This window comes from Salmo trutta, chromosome 2 (assembly GCF_901001165.1).
Source record: "Salmo trutta chromosome 2, fSalTru1.1, whole genome shotgun sequence".
In the NCBI taxonomy this organism is placed as follows: Eukaryota; Metazoa; Chordata; class Actinopteri; order Salmoniformes; family Salmonidae; genus Salmo; species Salmo trutta.
In genome coordinates this window covers 24,986,573-25,011,877 of record NC_042958.1, presented here as the reverse complement: position 1 = coordinate 25,011,877, position 25,305 = coordinate 24,986,573, and the positions used below count along the sequence as shown (strand labels likewise).

General features: G+C 43.6%; 1 protein-coding gene across 3 annotated transcripts in view; it reads right to left on the bottom strand.

The window, feature by feature from the left end:
* LOC115153707 (partitioning defective 3 homolog) overlaps nt 1–25,305 on the bottom strand; it is a 555,114-nt gene that overhangs the window by 234,687 nt on the left and 295,122 nt on the right. For all 3 annotated transcript variants that reach the window (XM_029699308.1, XM_029699315.1, XM_029699317.1), the window contains 3 exons: nt 18,824–19,012; nt 18,207–18,377; nt 1,335–1,494 (listed from right to left, as the gene is read on the bottom strand). In XM_029699308.1, the coding sequence (XP_029555168.1) occupies nt 1,335–1,494; nt 18,207–18,377; nt 18,824–19,012 (520 nt within the window). The remainder of the gene's footprint in view (nt 1–1,334; nt 1,495–18,206; nt 18,378–18,823; nt 19,013–25,305) is intronic.

The window sequence follows — 25,305 nt, the reverse complement described above, 5'->3', positions numbered from 1 at the left end:
CTACTGTAGACAATATGGAGATGAGAGAGCACTGCTACTGTAGACAATATGGAGATGAGAGAGCACTGCTACTATAGACAATATGGAGATGAGAGAGCACTGCTACTATAGACAATATGGAGATGAGAGAGCACTGCTACTGTAGACAATATGGAGATGTGAGAGCACTGCTACTGTAGACAATATGGAGATGAGAGAGCACTGCTACTATAGACAATATGGAGATGAGAGAGCACTGCTACTATAGACAACATGGAGATGAGGGAGCACTGCTACTATAGGCAATATGGAGATGAGAGAGCACTGCTACTATAGACACTATGGAAGAGAAGAGAAGAGAAGAGAAGAGGAAGGGATGAGAGATAGAGGACATTGAGAAAGGGGAAGAGAGGAGAGGGAGAAAGGGGAGAAAGAGAGGGGAAAAGAGGAGAGGTAGAGAGTGCGAGATATTAGAAGAAGAGATGGGGAGTGAGTAGAGGAAGAGAGAGGAAAGGAAGAGAGGGGCAGAGGGAGGAGGGGGAAGATGAGAGGAAGAGAGGGGGAGAGAGGAGAGGAAGAGATGGGAGATGGAGGAGGGGGAAAGAGGAGAGAAAGAGAGGGAAAGAGAGGAGAGGTAGAGGGGGAGAGATTAGAGGAAGAGAGGGGGAGAGAGGAGAGGAAGAGATGGGAGATGGAGGAGGGGAAAAGAGGAGAGAAAGAGAGGGGGAGAGAGGAGAGGAAGAGAGGGGGTAGCGAGGAGAGGAAGAGAGCGGAGAGAGAGGAGAGGAAGAGAGCGGAAGAGAGGAGAGGCTGGAAATGGTCTAACTCAGAGGAGAGGACAGGAAATGGGAGAGAGGGGGTATGGTGGGTAGTGTGGGTGTAGTGTGAAGAGGTGGGTCAGGTGGGGGTGTCAGGCTCCTCCAGCTGTGTCAAAACGTGGCTCCATGGCAGTGAGGTCGATACAGAGATGACAGGAGGTGACTGGTTAAGGACTGAATTGACTAGCAGAACTGGAGCTGAACTGGACATGGAACGGAATGGGAATTGACCTGAGTGCAATCGTGCAGGTTGAGAGTGAAGGAGGGATGAATCGGGGATGACATTAACCCCCCTGATTATAATCAGGGGGTGATGGAGGGGTGAGGATGGGAGGGATGAGGAAGATGGACGAGGTGTGAGGTCAGAAAAATAAATGCTGTCTCTCTCACTACTTCACTTTCAATCAAGGTGCAATAATTAGAATGATATCATAGATATCATAACTCTTGGTACAGGACAACGGCAGTTTGCTTCAAAAACAAATATTTTACCATGTAGTTTAAACCAACGCGTTTTGGCAAGTTTAGGTGACTCACCCATCATGCGCGGCCCCATCATGACATTGCGTGGCGGCATGGAGGGCTGGTCGTCCATGCACTCTATGGTCCCGAACATGGAGTGGGAGATGTGGCGCTCATGGTCGTCCAGAGGGTCTGTCAGAGGCTGCTCCTCCACCCGTGAGCTTCCTGGGACCTCCTAAAGAGGGACAGAGAGTGAAGAGAGGACACTCAGTGGAGGGGAAAGAGAGAAAAACGTCAAACCCTTGATGCAAAACCAAGTCTCAAGTCTCAAACATGGTTCAGTCTGTCCATGGCCACTTCAAACATACAATACAATCTTTCACGGATTTGCATGTAGGAACCAGTACCAAAAGTGGTTTCATCTTCCAGTCAACAGACAAGGCTAGTGCTCCCAGTCAGATGAAGCAGCATGGATTTCCCATAGCTGTAAACACAGCTGCTTCATCCAGTGGGCCTCATTAAATGGCAAATTACTTTTGCTCAGCGGTCAATGTATTGCGACATTGATTATTGGGCGAACCGGCCACTCGATACACGTGTCACTTTTAACACAACACTATTACTGAGTGACAGTTAAGAAATGACATTGTAGGGCTTTAGCTTGGACCTAATAAGAAAATGAGACTTGTTTTTCCAGTCATCGATAGGGCAGAGTGGGGTAATTTGAGAAATTTTATATATTCAGCATCACTCCGTCAACGAAAATATAGTATTCTTTCTAACAAAAGATATCTATATATATTTCAGAGTGTTGTGCATCCCTGGAAATAATCCTAATTCATGTAAACATTACAGTTTTGAAAACATAGCTTGTCTAAAAAAGTGGTCTCTTGGCTGGGGTATGGGGTAAATTGAGTATAAACTGATGTATAGGACAATCTTAAAACGATCTACTTAGCATCATGAAACCTCTAACGTAATAGATTCATTTGACTTGATGAAAATCCGTTTTTTGGACCTAATTTGCTTACCACTTTTTCCATGTGGTTTCTTCCTTCACTGACTCCATGAAATGATGACCTCATCCTAAATATTTGGTCAAATTATACATTTTGTGTATGGTTTCCTATAACCATTCTGTCCTTGTCAACAGGCTGTGTCCCAAATGGCTCCCTTTTCCATGTGTTACTGTTGATCAGGACCCATAGGGCTCTGGTCAAAAGTGGTGCACTATGTAGGGAATAGGGTGTCATTTAGGACACAAACAGTGTAAAACTTATCCAGGCTATGGTGGGAATGTTCTGTGATGCATTATGGCTCCAGAGAATAAAATAATATTTCCCACAAACAGATGAGAGAAAGAGAGAAGGAGAATAAAGAGAGGGAGAAAATACTGTAGCATTGTTTGGCAGTCACCTGTGAGGGAACCACGTGCGACTGGTTAGAGAACAGAGCCTGTTCCAAAGACAACAGCCAGGCCCTGTTCCACCAACACACACACACGCATGCGCAGACACACACAGAGTTGGTTCTTTATGCCCAGGGAATACAGGAGTTGGCCCTCCAACAGATCTGTTACAGATTCATTCCAAGCAGAGAGAGAGAGAGAGAGAGAGAGAGAGAGAGAGAAAGAGAGAGACGGAAGCAAGAGAGTGAAGCGAGAGAGAGTGAAGCGAGAGAGTGAAGCGAGCGAGTGAGAGAGAAGCAAGAGAGAGAGAGCAAGAGAGCGCGAAAGAGAGAGGAACCAAGCTCTGAACTGACCCCAGACCTGCAAATATGGATGTATCATGACACAAAACTGACCAGGGGCCAAAAGCAACAGAAACAGAGAAGAGGAGATTCTTCAAGAAAAAAATAGAGAAACAAATGTGAGAGGATTGCAGAGGAAGAAAGACCCCTGCTGTCTATAGGACCAGACCAGTGCCGTTGGGTCAGTGCCGTTGGGTCAGTGCCGTTGGGTCAGCTCTGTAGTCTGCTGGGATAGCACAGCCGCGTCGGGTCTATATGGTGACGGCTGGGTCAGGCGGGGGAAGAGAGTTATCATGGTCTGTCTGTTTAATATAAATGAAGTGTAATGAAGTTGGGAGCTGAGGACTTTATCTAGCCTCGGTTTGATAAGCGCACAGCAAATGGAATGATTGGCGGCGGCACGCAAAGGAAAGGGTTAACGCAATTACAATAATTTCTAATAAAGCCTGGTCCAGGATGAATTGGACTCAAGAAGGTTTCAATGGTGTAACAGAGGATGTATTGTATTGGTTTCACTCTCTTGTTTTTCAATCTGGTGAGAGCGGGGTCTGGGTAGGCTTATAAAAACACAGTCACAGGCTGAGAAAAGGGCTGACTTCTCAGAGTTAATGAATAACGTATGGACAGGCGTCATAGAGGACAGAGAGACTGAGAATTGATTAAACAGGCTCCATATGTTCAGTAGTTAGTCTGGGGGGTGCATGCGAGTGTGTCTGTCTGTCTGCGTGTGTATGTGTGTGTGTGCGTGCCTGCATAAAGGAGTCTGTGCATAAGTGTGTTTGCATGTGTATGTGTGAGGGAGAGTTTGAGTGAGTAAACCAGTGTGCTTTTTAGTGGTATTACCAGCAGCTCTCACCATCTCTTAATCTCTCTTAATCGACTCATTTCCAGACTGGATTATCCTGCTGTGAAGGAAGGCTACCGATTCACCCACAGAGAGCTTCGTCGGGAGTTCATCAGATTCCCAGCGGATGACAGACGGAACACACATGCACAGACAGGGAAATGTTGCCCCTTGATGACAAGGCAGTGTGTTACTCTAAAGTCCTTGCCTGTACATGCATGGTTTTACGGTTCGCCCTTAGCCTGTTCACGTGGCCATAATCCAGTCAATTTTACCCATGATGCTGTTAGTAATTACATTCTTTAAGCTGCAGCATCCTGCCCACCTTTGGACCGACCAACCAACACACCTAAGTCTCCAGTGGCTACCTCCGTCTCATTAGCTTCCCCTCATCCCTTCATCTGCCTCAAGCCTTATCCTCCCAGGTGTTCCCTCTCTCCATCTCTACCTCCGCTGCATTCAATACCGCTGCCCGTATTTCCAGGAGATTGCCATTCCCCCTGTCTGTATTGATTGTAAACGTTGTACTGTATGTGACTATAGCTGGGTACAAGTTGTCAGAGAGCGAGTTTAAGGGAAATAAACAGTGTTCAGGTGGTATGAAAAGCTGTATATGTGTCTTCAATCTAAAATAAAAATGAGTGTGTGTGTGTGTGTGTGTGTGTGTGTGTGTGTGTGTTCAAAGTGATCATGGTAAAGAATTAATAGAATAACCCCTTTTGAGTTCATACGGAACAGAGTTGAACTGAAATGAGCTGAACTGAGAGATACTATAACATGTTACCCTTACAGTCCACCATTGCACTCAGCTACACCACTAAACCACCTGATTCAATAAATTATTCTCTGAATTGGACCAATTGAGTTTCCATCGCTGGTCCTAAATGAGTTAGTCAGCTGGTACCAGCTGCGGTTGAATGGCCCTGCAGTAGGTGCAGAGTTGTGTTTCTGTAGTTCCACTATCTATTTTCCCACATTTACCCAGTTCATAATAAAGAGCAATCTCCCATCATGCAACACTCCCTCCCTTCTCTTCCTGTTATCCTCCAACATGAATCTTCTGATCTACTATGACATCACGCTAAGTGGTTGTCATGATCCCCATGTCATGATCTAATGGGGCCTCAATCCCTCCCCATAACATTACATTACAGCGTTAAGGGAAAGGTCAGACGCAAATCTACCTCTCTCTTTTCTTTCTTTCTCTTTCTTTCTCAACCTCCGTCTCTCTATACCCCCACCCTCTTTTCTTTGGGGAACGCATCTAAATGCATTAGTGTCGTAAGACTGTGTCCCCATCCCCATCCGCAGCGGATGGACGGTCAGCTCAATGCTAATAAAACCATAGTTTACTGTGCCAGGCAGATTCAGACTGATTGATCACTCTCTGAAGCCATATTGATCAAGCCTGCTCTCCTCTTGTCTACAGGGCCGTGGTTCTTCTGTTAGCCAAGCCACCTCCTTCACAATGTCAACTCACATCAACGATCCTGTGCTGAATCCCATCTGGACATGTCTGGACAGTCATTGGTATGCAGAAAGGGGCAGTTCATGTCCTGTTACGTAAGGGCCCTTTTCCATTAGCTCTCCTCTTCAATGTAAGCTCAAATGTATTCTATTCCGTATCTGTAATACACAGCAACAGGGTGGAGGGAACAGGGCTACTTCAGCAGGTATCCTGTCCTCTATTACTTGATGTATGACATGAAGCCACATGATAGGAGCAGAGTAGCTAGGTCTCCTTTACTCATTCTACCCTGATATGGTGGGGCTGCATTCAAAATGGCATCCTATTCCCTTCATAGTGGAAAGTAGTGCACTGTACATAGATAAAGGGTGCCATTTGGGACACACACTTGCTGTACTGTAGCTCATCTATAATGCAGAGGGCATCTGAATCCTCCCATTACTAGATGATGGCCCAGTGCTTCCCAGTGGACCTGACTGGTCTTGACCAGTAAGTGAAGATCCTCATAGCCTTCAAAGGTAGAGAGGCCAAAGCTTTGTCCAATGCTTTGTACACGGATGGTGTACAATCCTAACTGATTTAATGTTCCATGGGGCACACGTTAACAAAAAAATTACCTTAGTTAAGTTCAGCTAGTACTTCCTTGATTCTCTCCCTTTCAAAAAGCATATTTTTTTTATCATTTTGTGCTTACTCAACATGACCCAGCTTAAAGAGGGTGTGGGGTATAGCCTAACGATTACCCACAATGCGTCATTCAGGTCATTTGAATAGAATAGGCCAGTGTAGCAGTTTCTTCTTCCAAATGATATTTACATAATTGAGAGAAAGAGTAGTGTTTCTGAAAGGCTTTCATGTGGTCAAGAGAAGGAAATGTTTTACATATATTTTTTATGTTCTGCCTCCAGGGACACTGGACTCTGCTGAGACACGCAGAAACTAAAGAAAGTGAAGTTGGAAATAGAAATATCTTCATTTCAATAAATGAAATGAAACAATTGGGGAGAGAGGGTAGAGTAGCATCCTAAGGCTGTATGTTCCACTTCATGAATTTACATAAGCAGCACATCCCATACTGTGGGCGTGCCTATTTTAAATATTGCAGTTTAAAAATAGTACAATATGGATGGTACAGTAAGTAAAACATAGCACAGAGCAGAACAGGTGAGGTTTAGAAAATATATTGTTAACATAATATGAAGGCTGCCTCAACTCTAAAAGTGTGCTGGTCAGGGCAGGTCTTGGCCGTTCTGCCGCCATAGGCGAGGCCAAAAAATGGCTGTCCCTACAAGAATAGTCCCAGTAAGCAAAATTACATTGAAAATATATCAAAAATACATATTTTTCCAGATGTTGAAGCTAGGTTCAATTTAGGTTTTGAATGAAAGGTGAAAAGATGTATTTTCTAGAAGTTGAAATAAGGTTAATTTTCAGTTCTGAAAGAAAATAGGTACAGTTGAAGTCGGAAGTTTACATATACTTTGGTTGGCGTCATTCAAACTCGTTTTTCAACCACTCCACAAATTTCTTGTCAACAAACTATAGTTTTGGAAAGTCGGTTAGGACATCTACTTTGTGCATGACACAAGTAATTTTTCGAACAACTGTATACAGACAGATTATTTCACTTATAATTCACTGTATCACAATTCCAGTGGGTCAGAATTTTAACACTAAGTTAACTGTGCCTTTAAAGAGCTTGGGAAATTCCAGAAAATGATGTCATGGCTTTAGAAGCTTCTGATAGGCTAATTGACATCATTTGAGTCAATTGGAGGTGTACCTGTGGATGTATTTCAAGGCCTACCTTCAAACTCAGTGCCTCTTTGCTTGACATCATGGGAAAGTCAAAAGAAATCAGCCAAAACCTCTGACAAAACATTGTAGACCTCCCTCCACAAGTCTGGTTCATCCTTGGGAGCGACATTCAGCTGTACAAACAATAGTATGTAAGTATAAACACCATGGAAACAATAGTATGTAAGTATAAACACCATGGGACCACGCAGCCGTCATACCTCTCAGGAAAGAGACGCGTTCTGTCTCCTAGAGATGAACGTACTTGGGTGTGAAATGTGCAAATTAATCCCAGAACAACAGCAAAGGACCTTGTGAAGATGCTGGAGGAAACAGGTACAAAAGTATCTATATCCACAGTAAAACGAGTCCTATATCGACATAACCTGAAAGGCCACTCATAAAGGAAGCCACTGCTCCAAAACCGCCATAAAAAAAGCCAGACTACGGTTTGCAACTGCACATGGGGACAAAGATCATAATTTTTGGAGAAATGTCCGCTGGTCTGATGAAACAAAAATTGAACTGTTTGGCCATAATGACCATCGTTACGTTTGGAGGAAAAAGGGGGAGGCTTGCAAGCCGAAGAACACCATCCCAACTGTGAAGCACGGGGCTGTCAGTATCATGTTGTGGGGGTACTTTGCTGCAGGAGGGACTGGTGCACTTCATAAAATACACTGCTGAAAAAAATAAAGGGAACACTAAAATAACACATCCTAGATCTGAATGAATGAAATAATCTTATTAAATACTTTTTTCTTTACATAGTTGAATGTGCTGACAACAAAATCACATAAAAATAATAAATGGAAATCCAATTTATCAACCCATGGAGGTCTGGATTTGGAGTCACACTCAAAATTAAAGTGGAAAACCACACTACAGGCTGATCCAACTTTGATGTAATGTCCTTAAAACAAGTCAAAATGAGGCTCAGTAGTGTGTGTGGCCTCCACGTGTCTGTATGACCTCCCTACAACGCCTGGGCATGCTCCTGATGAGGTGGCGGATGGTCTCGAGGGATCTCCTCGAAGACCTGGACTAAAGCATCCGCCAACTCCTGGACAGTCTGTGGTGCAACGTGGCGTTGGTGGATGGAGCGAGACATGATGTCCCAGATGTGCTCAATTGGATTCAGGTCTGGGGAACGGGCGGGCCAGTCCATAGCATCAATGCCTTCCTCTTGCGGGAACTGCTGACACACTCCAGCCACATGAGGTCTAGCATTGTCTTGCATTAGGAGGAACCCAGGGCCAACCGCACCAGCATATGGTCTCACAAGGGGTCTGAGGATCTCATCTTGGTACCTAATGGCAGTCAGGCTACCTCTGGCGAGCACGTGGAGGGCTGTGCGGCCCCCCAAAGAAATGCCACCCCACACCATGACTGACCCACCACCAAACCGGTCATGCTGGAGAATGTTGCAGGCAGCAGAACATTCTCCACGGCGTCTATTGATGTGCCATCCTGGATGAGCTGCACTACCTGAGCCACTTGTGTGGGTTGTAGACTCCATCTCATGCTACCACTAGAGTGAAAGCACCGCCAGCATTCAAAAGTGACCAAAACATCAGCCAGGAAGCATAGGAACTGAGAAGTGGTCTGTGGTCACCACCTGCAGAACCACTCCTTTATTGGGGGTGTCTTGCTAATTGCCTATAATTTCCACCTGTTGTCTATTCCATTTGCACAACAGCATGTGAAATTGATTGTCAATCAGTGTTGCTTCCTAAGTGGACAGTTTGATTTCACAGAAGTGTGATTGACTTGGAGTTACATTGTGTTGTTTAAGTGTTCCCTTTATTTTTTTGAGCAGTGTAGATGGCATCATGAGACAGGAAAATTATGTGGATATATTGAAGCAACATCTCAAGTCATCAGTCAGGAAGTACATACTTCCAAAGTTGTGGCAAAATGGCTTAAGGACAACAAAGTCAAGGTATTGGACTGCCCATCACAAAGCCCTGACCTCAATCCTATAGAACATTTGTGGGCAGAACTGAAAAAGTGTATGCGAGCAAGGAGGAATGGGCCAAAATTCACCCAACTTATTGTGGGAAGCTTGTGGAAGGCTACCTGAAACGTTTGACCCAAGTAAAACAATTTAAAGGCAATGCTACCAAATACTAATTGAGTGTATGTAAACTTCTGACCCAATGGGAATGTGATGAAAGAAATTAAAGCTGAAATAAATCATTCTCTCTACGATTATTCTGACATTTCACATTCTTAAAATAAAGTGGTGATCCTAATTGACCTAAGACAGGGCATTTTTACCAGGATTAAATGTCAGGAATTGTGAAAAACTGAGTTTATATATATTTGGCTAAGGTGGATGTAAACTTCCGACTTCAACTGTATTTTCCGGATGTTGAAAATACGTATTTTCCGGGCGTTGAAAATACATATCTTCCGGATGTTGAAATCAGGGTAATTTTCGGTTCTGAATGAAAGTTGAAAATATGTAATTTATAGACGTCTATGTTTGGGCCAAATCAAGGCTGGTCCAGAACGGACCACACCTGAACCAAACATAGACATCTATGATTGGTTCTGATTTAGTCGGGACCGGACCAAAAAACAATGTCCGTGGACGTGGAAATCAAGGCTGGTCCGGACAGGACCAAAAAAAGATGTCCAAAAGGAGTCAGCGTCAGTCCGTGCTTACTGAGGTATAGCCTACAGCAGGGATGGGCAACTCTAATCCTCGGGGGCCGGAGCGGTGTCACATTTCCCCATTCCTAGTCAACACAGCTGATGAAACAAATTGCTTTCTAAACGTAACGTCATGATTAGTTGATTATTGGTGTCAGATATGTTAGCTGGGGCTGGGTAAAAAGTGTGACCCCAATCAGTCCCTAGAGGACTGGAGTTGCCTATCCCTAGCCTACAGTGTCGGCTGAAATGTCATTTTAGGAATGCCCATCTAGGCCTACAGTTTGTAAAATGTAAATGTAAAACACCAATAAAAAAGACGGGTGGTACGGACCATACAAAGATGTCCAAAGGACGTTGGCGTCGGTCCATGCTTACTGGAGTGTAGCCTACCATGTCGGACTGCAATGGAATTTTATGAATGTCCATCCATGCAGTAGGCCCAACTGTTTGTAAAACAGGCCGTTGTGTTGGCTTTATTAGTCCTGATTCCTGTGACTAATCAATTTTGGCTATTTAAGCTCTGAATATCAGCTACCTAACTTCATCAGGAGGAGATATCCTGAGCCTATTTGCAATGTGTTTACATAGCGGGAAATGCAGAAGAATGTTATTTTTTCGCTACGATCAGCTCATAAAAAATGTATGGACAAACAGTTTAAACCACTGATCATGACAATTTAGCCCACAGGATGAAACTCCTGGACAGAAGTTGTGAGTATCCTGATTGTCCATTGTACTTCGACCTGTCCTGTTTTAAGATGTTGTTTGTTAACATGTCAGCGCATTTTGTTATTTGATTGGGTGCCATTTAGGTTAGGCTATTTGATCAGAGAAACCTGCAAGATGTAAAAAGTCTCATTACATTATCATACAGTTCATCTCCAGGCTGTAGGCTACTCTTTCCACCATATGCTATATTTTCTATATGATTTATGTTAGATAATTATTTTTGACAGAATGTGGAGCGCTGCATCTCTCCAACAGCACCCTGGAGAGGTGTTATGTGTTGTTGTTGGAGGTGTGTCTTGGTCAGTTGAGCTCAGAAAACGCCGCCCTCGTCAATCTGCCACCATAGGCGGCCACATAATCCTGCCTAATGAGCGGGCCGGCTGTGTCGCTGGTTGCTTTTGGCAGACTTTTGTCAAGTTTGGCTTGTAAAGCACCTTGATGAGGCTGGCTTGGTAAGCTGTTATGACCACTGTAGTGATTTAGTGTCGCACAAAACAACGACAAAAGAAAGCTGACCAGGAAAGGGAAGGCAGTGTTGCAGGTCGCCAGCTCACCGACACATCAGTGAGTGCACACACATGGATGCACGCATGGATGCACGCATGGATGCACACACGTTCGCTGTGGTACACTTCACATCAGCTACAAAAAGTTTGGCACCGCGAAGAACTGGGAAGTATTTTCCAAAATAAATTAGTCTGTTTATAGTTCTGGAAGGCAAAACATATCTAAATAGGAATCAGACCTTTCTCAACTCAAAAGCAGCAGGCAACAAACCCTAAATAAAAAGAACGCTCATGCACACACACGTACACACACACAATACCCTACCGCCCCTCACAAATGTTTTTGTGCTGGTGCCAATCCCAGACTTCAGTCAGCAACTCTGATTTCCCGCCAAATTACGCTGGAGGCAGTGGAAAATGACTCTCACAAGCCTCTCCATCACATGGACTGAATACTTTTAAACAAGTTTTGACTTGAGGTGAACAACAACAAGCGTTTCTCAGACACGTTGACGTCAGCTCTGACTGCTGCTTTCTGAGGAAGATTATGATAAATGGATAAACATGATAATATGAGGATATATATTCACTTATATGAGCAGAGCCAAATGCATGAGGGCTTTGCAAAAAAAGAATGCTTTGATGACACACACACACACACACACACACACACACACACACACACACACACTGCAGTGGCTCTGTTGTCCTGGTGTGTAAATGAAATTGAAGATGTAAGTATTACATGCTAATAACAAAAAGCTCAACCATGTGAAATAAAAAAATATTCACAACTTTCTTATGCTGACTTCCATTTGTGACTTTGAATAAAGGTCATGCAACGCTCAATTAATTCAATCTGTTTTTATTTGCTGACGTGATGACACACATCGTTATAAAACGGCATAATTAATACCACAGGAACATGAATAGGATGAGTACATTTTAAAGTCCTGATAAAAATTAATTGAATTGACTTTCCAAGAATGTAATTGCATTGAACACGTGACAATATATTAATAGAAGGACTGAGCAATTACAAAGGCAGCATCCCAAATGGCACCCTATTCCCTATGGAGTGCAGTTATTTGGACCAGGGCTCAGAGCTGTGGTCAAAAGTAGTGCACTACATAGGGAATAGGGTGGCATTTGGGATGCTAACAAAGTCTCTGAAGCATTGATTAAATTATAATGCGTCAAACATAAATTCCCAATGACCAATCACATTACTTTAATACTGTATATGGGTCAGAAGTACACTCCCTCAACTATGTGCCAGTCCTAGTTATCAGTCAGAACTATGGAATGACTGAAGTGACTGTTCTAGAATAAGTTCTATTTTGTAATCAAATCAAATGTCACATGCGCCGAATACAAAAAGTGCAGACTTTACCGTGAAATCCTTACTTACGAGTCGAGCCCTTTCCCAACAACGCAGTTAAAAAGTAAGAAAATTTGCAAATAAATAAATATCAAATAGTAACAGAATAAAATAACAATAACAAGGCTATATACAGGCTGTACTGTATACAAGGAGTACCGGTCCCAAGTCAGTGTACTGGGGGACGAGGTAGTTGGGTGATTGATTGAGGTAATATGTACATGTTGGTTTGATTAGGTGATTGATTGAAGTACTATGTACATGTAGGTAGGGGTGAAAACCATAAAGTCCAGGTAGCCATTTGATTAACTGTTCAGCGGTCTTACGGGTTTGGGGTAGAAGCTGTTCAGGAGCTTTTTGGTCCCAGACTTGGGGCTACAGTAACACTTGCCGTGCAGTAGCAGAGAGATAACAGACTGTGACTTGGGTGGCTGTAGTCTGACAATTGTTGGGGTTTTCCTGTGACACTGCCTGGTATAGAGGTCCTGGATGACAGAAAGCTAGGTCCCAGTGATGCACTGGGCTGTACGCACTACCCTCTGTAGCGCCTTGCGGTCAGATGCTGAGCAGTTGCCATACCAAGCGGTGATGCAGCCAGTCAAGATGCTCTTGATGGTGCAGATGTAGAACTTTTTGAGGAGGTTACAATGTGAGAGGCACTTGGTAATGATGATACACAGTACCAGTCAACAGTTTGGAGACACCTACTCATTCAAGGGTTTTTCTTGATTTTTTACTGTTTTCTACATTGTAGAATATAATAGTGAAGACATCAAAACTATGAAATAACACATATGGAATCATGTAGTAACCAAAAAGGTGTTAAACAAATCAAAATATATTTTATATTTGAGATTCTTCAAAGTAGCCACCCTTTGCCTTGATGACAGCTTTGCACACTCTTGGTATTCTCTCAACCAGCTTCATGAGGAATGCTTTCCCAACAGTCTTGAAGGAGTTCCCACATATGCTGAGCACTTTTTGGCTGCTTTTCCTTCACTCTGCGATCAAACTCTTCCCAAACCATCTCAATTGGGTTGCAATCCGGTGATTGTGGAGGCCAGGTCATCTGATGCAGCACTCCATCACTCTCCTTCTTGGTCAAATAGCCCTTACACAGCCAGGAGGTAGGTTGGGTCATTGTCCTGTTGAAAAATAAATGATAATCCAACTAAGCACAAACCAGATGGGATGACGTATTGCTGCAGAATACTGTTGTAGTCATGCTGGTTAAGTGTGCCAAGAATTCTAAATAAAATCAGAGACAGTGTCACCACCAAGAATTTCAAATTTGGACTCATCAGACCAAAATACAGATTTCCACTGGTCTAATGTCCATTGCTTGTGTTTCTTCACATTTCTTCAAGTCTCTTCTTCTTATTGGCATCCTTTAGTAATGGTTTCTTTGCAGCAATTCAACCATGAAGGCCTGATTCACGCAGTCTCCTTGTCACGTTCTGACCTGTAAAGGTGTTATTTGTTAGTGTTTAGTTTGGTCAGGACGTGGCGGGGGGTATTTGTTTTATGTGGTTCATGGTGGTTGTGTATATGTGTCCATGGAGAGAGGGGTATTTGATTTATTAGTCCAGGGTTTTGGTTATTGTTCTATGTTAGTTTATTCTATGTTCTGTCTAGTCATTTGTATTTCTATGTTTAGTTAATTGGTGTTGGGGCCTTCAGTTGGAGGCAGCTGTCTATCGCTGCCTCTGATTGAAGGTCCTATAATTAGGGGTGTGTTTTTATTGTGGATTGTGGGTAGTTGTATTCTGTTTTGTGCTTGTCACCTGACAGAACGGTTAGTGTCGTTTCTGTTAATTGTATACGTGTTTATTTTGTTTCTCCTTCTTATATATTAAAAAGAGAAGATGAGTATACACTTCCCTGTTGCGTCTTGGTCCTCCACACATGACACTCGTTACACTCCTCTGAAAAGTTGATGTTGAGATGTGTCTGTTACTTGAACTCTGAATTTATTTGGGCTGCAATTTCTGAGGCTGGTAACTCTAATGAACTTATCCTCTGCAGCAGAGGTAACTCTGGGTCTTCCTTTCCTGTGGTGGTCCTCATGAGAGACAGTTTCATCAAAGCGCTCGATGGTTTTTGCGACTCCACTTGAAGAAACTTTCAAAATTCTTGACATTTTCCTGATTGACTGACCTTAAAGTCATGATGGACTGTCGTTTCTCTTGCTTACTTGAGCTATTCTTGCCATAATATGGACTTGGTCTTTTACCAAATAGGGCTATCTTCTGTATACCACCCCGACCATATCACAACACAACTGATTGGCTCAATCGCATTCAGAAGGAAAGAAATTCTAAAAATGTACTTTTAACAATGCACACCTGTTAATTGAAATGCATTCCAGGTGACTACCCCATGAAGCTGGTTGAGAGAATGCCTATAATGTGCAAAGCTGTCATCAAGGCAAAGGGTGGCTACTTTGAAGAATCTCAAACAAATATATATATTTTGATATGTTTAACACTTTTTTGGTTACTATATGATTCCATGTGTGTTATTTCATAGTTGTGATGTCTTCACAATTATTCTACAATGTAGAAAATAGTAAAAATAAAGAAACACCATGGAATGAGTAGGTATGTCCAAACTTTTGACTGGTGCTGTACTTATCTACCTCTATCACTCCAGTATCCCTGCACATCGTAAATATGGTACTGGAACTGACTGACCCTTTATATAGTTCTTATTTTTTATGTTTTATTTGTGTGTTTTTGTTCTACCTTGTGTTATGTTTAGTACTACATTGATATTGATTACTGCATTGCTTGGTTTCGATCTTGCAAGAAAGGTATTTCACTGTGCACGTGACATTAAAACTTGAAACTTGACTGGCTGGACTGATAGGAGCGACTTTGGATCTTGGAGGGACAAGTGTCCTTGGCGAGGGAAAGTGAGTGGGAGAAGGGTTAGGGGGGTGAGGGGGAATGTGTGTGTGTGTGTGTGTGTGTGTGTGTGTGTGTGTGTGTGTGTGTGTGTGTGGTGTGTGCGTGGGTGGGGGGGACAGACGAAGGGCAGATGAGGGAAGAGTGTCCCAGCAGGAAGTCTGCTCAAGGACCACAGGACAGAGGCACCAATCATCCTCACACCAACACTAATCAAAGCTGAACTCGAATCAGAGGCTGCAGGGGATTGGAACACACACACAAAACAAACACGCACACACACTTCAACGACGAGTACTTCACTACTGAATAAAACCAGCTCATCTCCATAATCAGCCCATTCCCATATCAATTCATCTCCCCATAGATACCAAAATAATATATTTGCTTCACCACTTCAAAGCCAATGAAATGTATTCTGAAAGATAAATTCGTTTTTTAAGATGTTATGAGAGCAGCTCGACTGCTGGTTAATAGAGAAACATAAATAGATTCAGGGTTGAGTGATGGGACTTGATCTTTTTTGATATTTCCGAAAGCCAGCAGCACCTATCAAAACCATATCTGTGCTAGGGCATTCCACAGGCTGAATTGCTTTCGATCCTCTCAACTTCTGCTTCAGCCTGATAACAACTCCTCACTTTAATTCACTTTCTTTCTCAAAGTCCAACCTTCCTATCTACCCATTGTGGTGGGCTGTGTCTGCCTCTGTCTGCCAATCATCCACCATTCAAGTGGCTCTCGCCATATCATAGCGCCCCCACATTGTCAAGTCAACCATATGCAATGGGTCCGAAAGCAGAGAAGAGTTAGATTATCAAAATTGGATCTTTGCTGTGAAGATTTGCATGGTGGTAGTAGAGCTCCTGAAGGTGTCTCTCTGGCTATCTCAAAGAACCAAACCAAGGAAAGGAGAGCGATAGACATAGATAAGAAAAGGAGGGTGATATACAGAGATAAGAAAAGGAGGGTGATATACAGAGATAAGAAAAGGAGGATGATATACAGAGATAAGAAAAGGAGGGTGATAGACATAGATAAGAAAAGGAGGGTGATATACAGAGATAAGAAAAGGAGGGTGATATACAGAGATAAGAAAAGGAGAGCGATAGACAGAGATAAGAAAAGGAGGGCGATATACAGAGATAAGAAAAGGAGGGCGATAGACAGAGATAAGAAAAGGAGGGCGATATACAGAGATAAGAAAAGGAGGGCGATAGACAGAGATAAGAAAAGGGGGGCGATAGACAGAGATAAGAAAAGGAGATCGATAGACATAGATAAGAAAAGGGGGGTGATATACAGATAAGAAAAGGAGGGCAATAGACAGAGATAAGAAAAGGAGAGCGATAGACATAGATAAGAAAAGGGGGGTGATAGACAGATAAGAAAAGGAGGGCAATAGACAGAGATAAGAAAAGGAGGGCAATAAACATAGATAAGAAAAGGAGGGCGATAGACAGAGATAAGAAAAGGAGGGCGATAGACAGAGATAAGAAAAGGAGAGTGATAGACAGAGATAAGAAAAGGAGGGTAATAGACAGAGATAAGAAAAGGAGGGCGATAGACAGAGATAAGAATATATGGGGATAAGATAAGAATATATATCCTGCCTGTTTGGCCCTGTCCGGGGGTATCATCGGATGGGGCCACAGTGTCTTCTGATCCCTCCTGTCTCAGCCTCCAGTATTTCTGCTGCAGTAGTTTATGTGTCGGGGGGTCTAGGGTCAGTCTGTTACATCTGGAGTATTTCTCTTGTCTTATCCGGTGTCCTGTGTGAATTTAAATATGCTCTCTCTAATTCTCTCTTTCTCTCTTTCTTTCTTTCTCTCTGAGGACCTAAGCCCTAAGACCATGCCTCAGGACTACCTTGCATGATGACTCCTTGCTGTCCCCAGTCCACCTGGCCGTGCTGCTGCTCTAGTAGGCCGCTATGGAACCCTGACCTGTTCACCGGACGTGCTTGTTGCACCCTCGACAACTACTATGATTATTATTATTTGACCATGCTGGTCATTTATGAACATTTTAACATCTTGACCATGTTCTGTTATAATATCCACCCGGCACAGCCAGAAGAGGACTGGCCACCCCTCATAGCCTGGTTCCTCTCTAGGTTTCTTCCTAGGTTTTGGCCTTTCTAGGGAGTTTTTCCTAGGGAGTTTTTCCTAGCCACCGTGCTTCTTTCACATGCATTGCTTGCTGTTTGGGGTTTTAGGCTGGGTTTCTGTACAGCACTTTGAGATATCAGCTGATGTACGAAGGGCTATATAAATAAATTTGATTTGAAGAAAAGGGGGGCGATAGACAGAGATAGGTGGCAAGGTAAAAGTCAATCATAAAGCCCTTGTTTATCATTCAAAGCCTTGTTTATCATTCAAAGCAGACAAGTGCTCCATGCATCAATCTCTCTCTCATCCCTTTCTCATTCTCACCCACTCCACTCGTCTGTCTGACAATTCAAGCAGCACAAGCACCGAAGGAGCGGGGGAAAGAGATCAACTCTTTCATTCCCAATACCACTAATATGAACCTATGAAGCTCAGCTAAGGCCAAACAATGAAAACATCCACTCTTCATGATAAAGACAATTAGTTCTCTAGCATTTCATTCATACACACATGAGGGTTGAGGTCCATTTAATTTAAATTCCAGTCAATTCTCAAAGTAAACCAAACTCCCCATTGAAAAGCTTTGAATTGAATTTGAATTTATGTGTACTTCCTGAATTGCCTGGAATTGAAATGGAATTGACTCCAAGCTTAACACACACACACACACACACACACACACACACACACACACACACACACACACACACACACACACACACACACACACACACACACACACCACACACACACACAGGGAATGACCTTAGAGTCTCACAACGGTGCATTCATTACCTCGTTGCTCTTGGCAACCCTTCTGGCAACGATGAGTTGGATCATCCCTCGTTTGTTGCCCTCCGTCGACATGGACAGGCGAAGCATTTCCATGGCATCCTGGTTGGGCGTCCCTAGCAACGACTCGCCATTGACGGCAATCAGCTGGTCGTTGACTCTCAGTCGGCCGTCCTGGTCAACCACACAAAAGAGAAGGGTGTGATCTGATCATATAAATGGACCTGATTTACAACGCATTACGATAAGACATGTAATCAAGACAATTTCTTTAAGTGAATGACCATCAGAGTAATGAACTAACTATTGGAGACTAGATAATACAGGACAATACATAACAGAAGTCGAATACAGTCATTATTCATTCTTACTGCACCTCATGAGCATTTTCCTTGAGGAGCGTAGACATTGGTAGCCTAGTGGTCACTGGTTCGAATCCCAGTGAAAATCTGCTGGTGTGCCCTTGAGCAAGGCACTTAACCCTAATTGCTCATGAAAGTTGCTCTGGATAAGAGCGTCTGCTAAATTACTCAAAGGTAAACATTTGAATTGTCATTTATTAGGGTTTAATTATCATGTATATGTATCAACCATGGAACATAAGGATATGAGATCCTCACCTTGCAGGCGGCTCCTCCGTTGATGATGGACTTGACAAAGATGCCCAGGTCGGCGTGGTTCTCCTTGGAGCGGTTGCCCTTGACGCTGACCCCCAGACCTGCCGACCCCGAGTCACTCAGAGGGATCTCAAAGGTCAGGAACTCTCTGGTACCATCTGGGGTCAACACCAGGTCCTCTTCTTCTGACTTCTATAAGGAGAGGGGGGAGGGAGGTGGATAGGTAGAGAAGAAACAATATGGAGAGAGAGAGAGAGAGAGAGAGATGAGAAGAAAAAAAGAGGGCGAGATGAGTGTGTCGTATTTTATTGTGGCTGTCATTGTCATTTTTCCTTACTGTCTCGGAGACCGCCGCTAATTCGCTGTCACAGTCATAAGCTCTCTCTGTGTGAGAACCAGGATCAAAGCTGCTTTGAAAACACCAGGTATCCATTTTATGCTCAAACAACAGTGTTTTCCCTTTGACGTCCACACCGTGCACCTTTAGAAGATGATCTCTCGTCAGGCGTTTGAGGTCCAACATATACATTAAGTGATCTGATGTTCTGTGGGATGTTTTGTTAGAGTTCATTTTCAAAGAAAGGAGAGGTTAAAATGCGCATTTAGTCTCAGTGTGTTCACACTGCTTGGGGGTGAAACCTGTTTAAAACCCACTGAGACTGGAAGACGTTCGACCAAAACGGGTGTCAAAACTCTATTTATTCTCCCTTCTCTACGAATGTTTATGGAAGGAGAATTTCAAAAGGACAGGCGTAAAAATCAAAGGCTTTTGCTAACTAAGGTCATTACAAATTGCTCTTTTTTTCTTCCTTTCTTTCAGACAGATAAGTAAGGGGAACGAGAGGTCGGAGGGAAAACACCTGCGACATCAAAAAAGACAGTAATGATATTTCTCTGTGCATGACAGAATATGGTTCATTGTGACGGACAGGAAGAGAGCTTGTCTTGAATATGAAAACGATTTCACCTAATATCAGGACCGCTCATGCATACTAATCACTAGCGTGTGCAGAGGAATCTGCAGCCACTAGTATTGCTCTGAAGATGAAAAAAGCTTTTAATTTAAAACCAATAAAAGTTTGGCGAATGAGAAAACAGAGGAATGGAGTACTGCTATGACATTTCTTTGTTCAATACTGTGAATACATTTGAGGGGTGTTATTGAATGAATGATGAAAAGTGTGATCTGTGAGGAATATGAAGCCTTCATCATGTGCTGTCGTGTGTGAGTGTGTGTGTACGAGTGTGTGCCTTGCAGATATAGCCATGGCTGGTCTATTAAGGGAACTAATGCAAACAACAGGAGCAATCAACCCTGGGACACATGCTCCAAGACCCCTATAACACTACTGATGAAAGTATTGCTCTGCACACACACAAACAGAAAAGCCAGGTGTCTGCCCTTCACAGCTGCTGAGTGAGAGCAAAGCAGGTTTTCAGCGGCTGAGTTATTAGGATGCAGTGGTGCATTCAGGTGCATGAAGCTTTTTTCAACACCTAGCGTGGCCTGACACCCTATTCCCCAGTCATCCTGTGTGTGTGTGTGTGTGTGTGTGTGTGTGTGTGTGTGTGTGTGTGTGTGTGTGTGTGTGTGTGTGTGTGTGAGAAAGAGAGCCCCTATTCCCCAGTCATTCCTCAGCTGTGCCCCCCTAACCCCTCTGGACCGTGAACTGGATGACTGGACCCTCAGTAAATACAGGCCCCTAAATCCTTCTAATCACAGTGCATTTCAACACATAGCCCTTCCATTACATACAACCACTGGAGGATCCATACCAGGAAATCACTATTCATATCCTACAGCAAGGTGAAGGGAGTGGGCACAGGTCAGGTAGAGAGAGAGAAGTATCCTTCCTCACTACCAGCAGAAAATAGTTATTTGTCCTCGACTACTTTACTCTACCGCATGTGATAGTATAATTAAGCAATAAGGCACGAGGGCCTTAAAGCTAGTGAGGGAGATAAGAGTCTCCAGCTTCAGTGATTTTTGCAGTTCATTCCAGTCATTGGCAGCAGAGAACTGGAAGGAAAGGCGGCCAAACGAGGTGTTGGCTTTGGGGATGACCAGTGAAATATACCTGCTGCAGAGCGTGCTACGGGTGGGTGTTACTATGGTGACCAGTGAGCTGAGATAAGGCGGGGCTTTACCTAGCAAATACTTATAGATGACCTGGAGCCAGTGGGTTTGGCGACGGCTATGTAGCGAGGGCCAGCCAACGAGAGCATACAGGTCACAGTGGTGGGTGGTATATGGGGCTTTGGTGACAAAACGGATGGCACTGTGATAGACTCCATCCAATTTGCTGAGTAGAGTGCTGGAGGCTATTTTGTAAATGACATCACCAAAGTCAAGGATCGGTAGGATAGTCAGTTTTACGAGGGTATGTTTGGCAGCATGAGTGACGGAGGCTTTGTTGCGAAATAGGAAGCCGATTCTAGATTTAATTTTGGATTGGAGATGCTTAATTTGAGTCTGGAAGGAGAGTTTACAGTCTTACCAGACACCTAGGTATTTGTAGTTGTCCACATATTCTAAGTCAGAACTGTCCAGAGTAGAGATGCTAGTCGGGCGGGCGGGTAGTGATCGGTTGAAGAGCATGCATTTAGTTTCACTAGCATTTAAGAGCAGTTGGAGGCCACAGAAGGAGTGTTGTATGGCACTGAAGCGCATTTGGAGGTTTGTTAACACAGTGTCCAAAGAAGGGCCAGTTGTATACAGAATGGTGTCGTCTGCGTAGAGGTGGATCAGAGAATCACCAGCAGCAAGAGCGACATATACAGAGAAAAGAGTCGGCCCGAGAATTGAACCCTGTGGCACCCCCATAGAGACTGCCAGAGGTCCGGACATATACTGTACCACAAACCCCCGAGGTGCCTTATTGCTATTATAAACTGTATACCAACATAATTAGAGCAGTAAAAATACATGTTTTGTCATACCCGTGGTATACAGTATGATATACCACAGCTGTCAGCCAATCAGCATTCAGGGTTCAAACCCCCCAGCTAATAATGGTTCAGAATAGCATGATCGCATAGGCCTTATTCAAAGTTATACAGAATGCAGCCAAGGCTTTAGTTCGATTCAAACAAACAGTAACCCAGCCATTAACCTTTAATTTGGAGTTTTATATAATCTGTCATCATGGGGCCAATCTGAATCAGCTGTGCTCTGACAAGCCCGGAGACTTTAACTCAACTCTCTATGCTACGATCGATTATGTGTCCTTGTTGACAACGTGACCATGGCAACAGTAAAAAAATAAAAAAATACTATGCTTTCAAAAACACTCAGAACTAGTTGGATAAATTGCCAACATTCGTCAAACTACGTCTTTATTATTAATGAAGAGTTTTTATTAAAAAAATGCTAAATTACTGTTATGTCCCCGGAGAGGCTTTTAGCTCAGCTGTTTAATATATTAGATGCCATAAATTAAATCGGTCATAATTGGCTAGAGGACCACTTTTAGTGTCCTCGGCAAAATGACAATGCAATAATCATCCTCGCTCGCACACAATCTGTACTCCGGGAAGGGAAGGCTGAGTAAGTGAATGAGAGAGAGAAGCATTGTAACATTTACATCAGCTAGGAACAAGCGCTGGCAGACAACAGAGTTTTTCAAGCCAGCTGACAGCAGCTTCACCCTGATGTGAGTGAAGGGAACACAGCTCCACAAAAAGTGCTCTAATCCATCAAAAGAGATCTCTGGATGTTCCTGAATAAAACACAGGGTAACTGCACTGGTGTAAGAGCAGTTGAATAAGTCAACAAAATGCTTGAATAGTCCCAAGGTGTCAGGTTAGTTCAACGCTAAGTTCAACGCTAAGCTGTGAAGTCAATACAGCATCTCTTGTGGTGTGTGAACAGAAGTAACACCGATTACTATTAAACCAATAGGTAACACTAACATACAGCTCAGGTATTCTATGTCATATGTATTTCAGTAGAGTCCTCTGCTTCTCAGCACTAGTAGTCAAGTAGCTACACTGGGTCCGTGTGCACCAGTCGAGTCCTAGACACAGCCATTCCTTCACACAGGAAGAACAATCTGCCTGGCTGCCATCCATTCCTCTATAAACGATTGACCCAGCCACAGCCCATTATGTGCTGTGGGTCCTTTATTAGTAATGAATAGTCAGCATGGGTGGCATGCATTCATTAAGTCCCATTGTCCTAGAGGAGAGGATAAATGATATTGTCTGCGGAGAGAAAGAGGAGGGAACATAGGAGGGATCAGAGTGGAAACAGAGCAGTCCACTGTACCAGAGCCTCCTGCATACAAAGTGGGGTTTTTTGTCTTTCTCCTACCTTGCTGCTTGTCACTTGCTAACAGGGTGTCTGTGGGGGTTTTAGTCCCCACAAGGTCAAATGCTATTTCTATGGGGTTTATGGTTAAGGTTAGAATATGTGCATGTGTGTGTGTGTGGTGAGAGAAAGAGTGCAGAAAAGGAGAGAGAAATAGAGAACCAAAGAAAGAGAAAAGTGAATGAAGAAACATTATCCTCTCCCCCTTTCACACACCTCAAAGGCTTTTCTGCACATCGCCGCTTGAAACAATGAGCAGCCCTGGAAACTTTTCTACACACACGGTGAAATTTGGTGGCATAAAGGTCATTGAAAATGAATTTCAAAGCCTAAAAAGAAATCAGTCAAGGATGTAATTGCAAAGAGGGCCCATGCATGATAAGTAGTATTGTAACACAAATTCCCTTTTGCTCTGTTTCTTTCTCTACCCGACGACAGACTGCTGATAATGGGTGACTATCAAACACCTTTGGCTTAATGCGGATCAGGACTATTCAGGTGCAATAAGACCTAAAACAAACACAGAACTAGAGAACGGCATCCTGTTCCCTCTGGTCAAACATAGAGCAGTATGTAGAGAATAGGGTGCTACTTGGAACACATCCCCAGTGTGCTGGTTGGGGCACACCCCACACCCCACAGGAAGAAGAATGGATTTAGTCACCTAGACTAATGAGGGCATGGGTAGCTTGAGACCCCAGAGGTGTGTGTGTGTGTGTGTGTGTGTGTGTGTGTGTGTGTGTGTGTGTGTGTGTGTGTGTGTGTGTGTGTGTGTGTGTGTGTGTGTGTGTGTGTGTGTGTGTGGGCCAGGTTTAGAGGTAAACATGCTTGACCTATAGGGATATTATTGCACCAGGCTTAATGTATGGACCATGTTGGATGAATTAAGCCAGTTTTAATGAAATGGGATCAGGAGGGTAAAGTGGTGGAAGGAAGCTCAATCAACATGTCTGTCTGTATAGTTTTATAACAAATGGCGAGGTGGGACGTGTGTGTGTGCGCGTGTATGTCTGCATAGTTTTACAACAAACAGCACAAAGGGTGTAACAGCAGCATAGCTCAATCTGAGCGACAGATATACTGGAGTTTCTGGGTCGTGCTCTAATTCACTCAATGCTGCCCTTCATTTCAATGAAGTGGGTTGGATGATGGTATTTTCCCACATAGAATGGGTCTGTGACAAACAATGAAAACATGAGTCTTTCAGTTCCATTCACAGGCTGGAGTACATCTTAATTAAGCCCTACATTCAACATCTGCTGTACAGGCTATAAACACAACCCTACTATAGAGCTCTCTCTACCTAATGGTGAGTGAAAAAGCACTCGGTATGTCCGACTTCACACTTCAACCAGCTGGGTGTGTGTTACTGTTCCTTCGGACAGGCTGGGTGGGTACCGGGTTGGACCCTTCCTTCGGGAGGTGGAGTGTGTCCTCGGTCCTCATAGGTTGCCCTAAATGACTTTGTTTATCAGCCAGTTGTACAATACCACCATGCCGCCACGCACCACCACTCCTCCTCTGGCATTATAACCACAGGCCTAATTATAGGTAACAGCTGCTGAAAAGCTCTAAATGAAAACAGGTGGTGCGCTCCGAAACAGTTTGAAAGTTGTTAACGGAGTGGCATTGTCTTCTGGCACACTTTAGGTTTAAATGCGTGAGTGTGTGACTCTGAACCCAACTTGGCACTGTGATTGCAATACAAAAAACCAACAGTCTAAAGACCCTAGTAAACAATGAGGCAGAAACTCATCTAGCTGGTGAGAACATTTACGGGGAGAAAATGACATGGGACCATTTTGTACTGCTTCAAACACACAATATCAGTTAAATCTCCTGGCCCATTAAAGGAGAATGGCCATGTTTTTTCCCAGCAGGAGAGGAAGGCTTAGTGCTATAGTAAAACACTGGAGTGAATCCATGGAGCTCACACTGTTCGATGGCACCGGTTTTTCTTCAGAGTTGGGGGAAAAAGCAGGAATGAGCGATTTCTTGAGAGAAGGAGAGAGGGTGGGAGAGAGAGAGTTGAAGAGAGTGGGATAGAGACAGAATTTTAGAGAGGGGGAGAGAGAGTTTAAGAGAGGAGGAGAGAGATAGTTGAGGAGAGGGGGAGAGAGATAGTTGAGGAGGGGGGGATAGTTGAGGAGAGGGGGAGAGAGAGAGTTGAGGATAG